The sequence below is a fragment of the Citrus sinensis genome, chromosome 2 (assembly GCF_022201045.2).
Source record: "Citrus sinensis cultivar Valencia sweet orange chromosome 2, DVS_A1.0, whole genome shotgun sequence".
Lineage (NCBI taxonomy): Eukaryota > Viridiplantae > Streptophyta > Magnoliopsida > Sapindales > Rutaceae > Citrus > Citrus sinensis.
In genome coordinates, this window is record NC_068557.1 from 2,816,620 (window position 1) to 2,817,781 (window position 1,162).

Below are 1,162 nucleotides of genomic sequence, written 5' to 3' on the forward strand. Positions count from 1 at the left end.
CTAAAAGAAATAACTCTGTTCAACCCACATAGGGAGAGCAATACGGCTACTAGACTTATCCATAAAATGGGGGACAATACTATCATCTCGAATATCATAGATTCCCATGTTCTTACCGTTTACTTTCCATTTATCAGTGAATTGTATTTCTACTTGAGAACAATCAGTAAAGTATATGCAATTTCGTTCGCAGATCGAGGAGTCCAATATTTCAATAGAAAAAGAAGAATTAAGACCCAAGAAGAGTGCTCTATTTCCCAAATCCTTGACCTTCGTCCATGTATTAGTGGTTAAATCCACCTCAAAAACCTGAAACTTATTCGCTCTACTTCGTGTGACAACCACCAATGCCCCTCCAGATTCTACCAAATATAGTATTGAAGAGGACATAAGTAACGAGATTGACATCCGTGCCACAACAATCAAGTTATTAGGAACGTGACCAGTAAAATCACAAACAAATATATAACCGAGCCAATTTATAGCATAAAACCTGCCTTTGTGATAAATAACATCATGAAACCTGTACCAATTCCCAGTGTCTACAGTGATCCAAGTTTCTTGGCCTGGTTTAAAATAAGCTAGTCTTCTTTCACTTCCACAAACAACCATTACCGTATAATCAGAGTGTCGCTCCAAATTACTCGCAGAAACAACAAATTTTTTGAAGAAGAAGGGATGGTCGACGCAATATTCCCAGGGCATAAACGTACGTATGTTCGGAAGTTCAAGTTGAACCCATGAAAAGGATTCAAAAGACTTGCATTTAGATTTTGAACATGGAGTCTCAGAAGCCAACCCTTGGAAGAAAGGCAGTTCCTGTGGGAATTTGCTTCTGGTAACAAAATACGGCGGCTCATGCCCCTTGACAGACTGAAGAAACCACGTTGATTAATATCGCCGCAATTTAGTGGCATATGCATAAGGAGAGGCATCTGATTAAACTTGTACATAAATTTTTTGATAGCTGCAGCCCATCTCCATGAAGTACAAACCCAACGAAAAGAAACAAAATCCTCGTACAATTTTATCCGCCCAGCAATTTCGACCAACAGATCATGATGAAGTTCCGATCGACCAATTCGCCATTTCAGAGGCCACTCGACTAGAGATTAATTGAAATACCCTAACCCCTTAAGACTAATCTCGCTCTCTCTCTCTT

The 1,162-nt window shown here is 39.4% G+C and overlaps 1 protein-coding gene across 1 annotated transcript; it reads right to left on the bottom strand.

Annotated features, from left to right (window-relative positions):
- Positions 1 to 612, bottom strand: LOC102616550 (putative F-box protein At5g55150). Its single transcript, XM_006470689.1, has one exon. It carries the CDS (start codon positions 610 to 612, stop codon positions 1 to 3), a length of 612 nt encoding a protein of 203 aa, XP_006470752.1.
- Between the last annotated feature and the right edge of the window lie 550 nt (positions 613 to 1,162).

Bases quoted from the DNA above. Each gene is read 5' to 3' on its own strand.
- LOC102616550 (XM_006470689.1), bottom strand. From the start codon at position 612: ATGGTTGTTTGTGGAAGTGAAAGAAGACTAGCTTATTTTAAACCAGGC.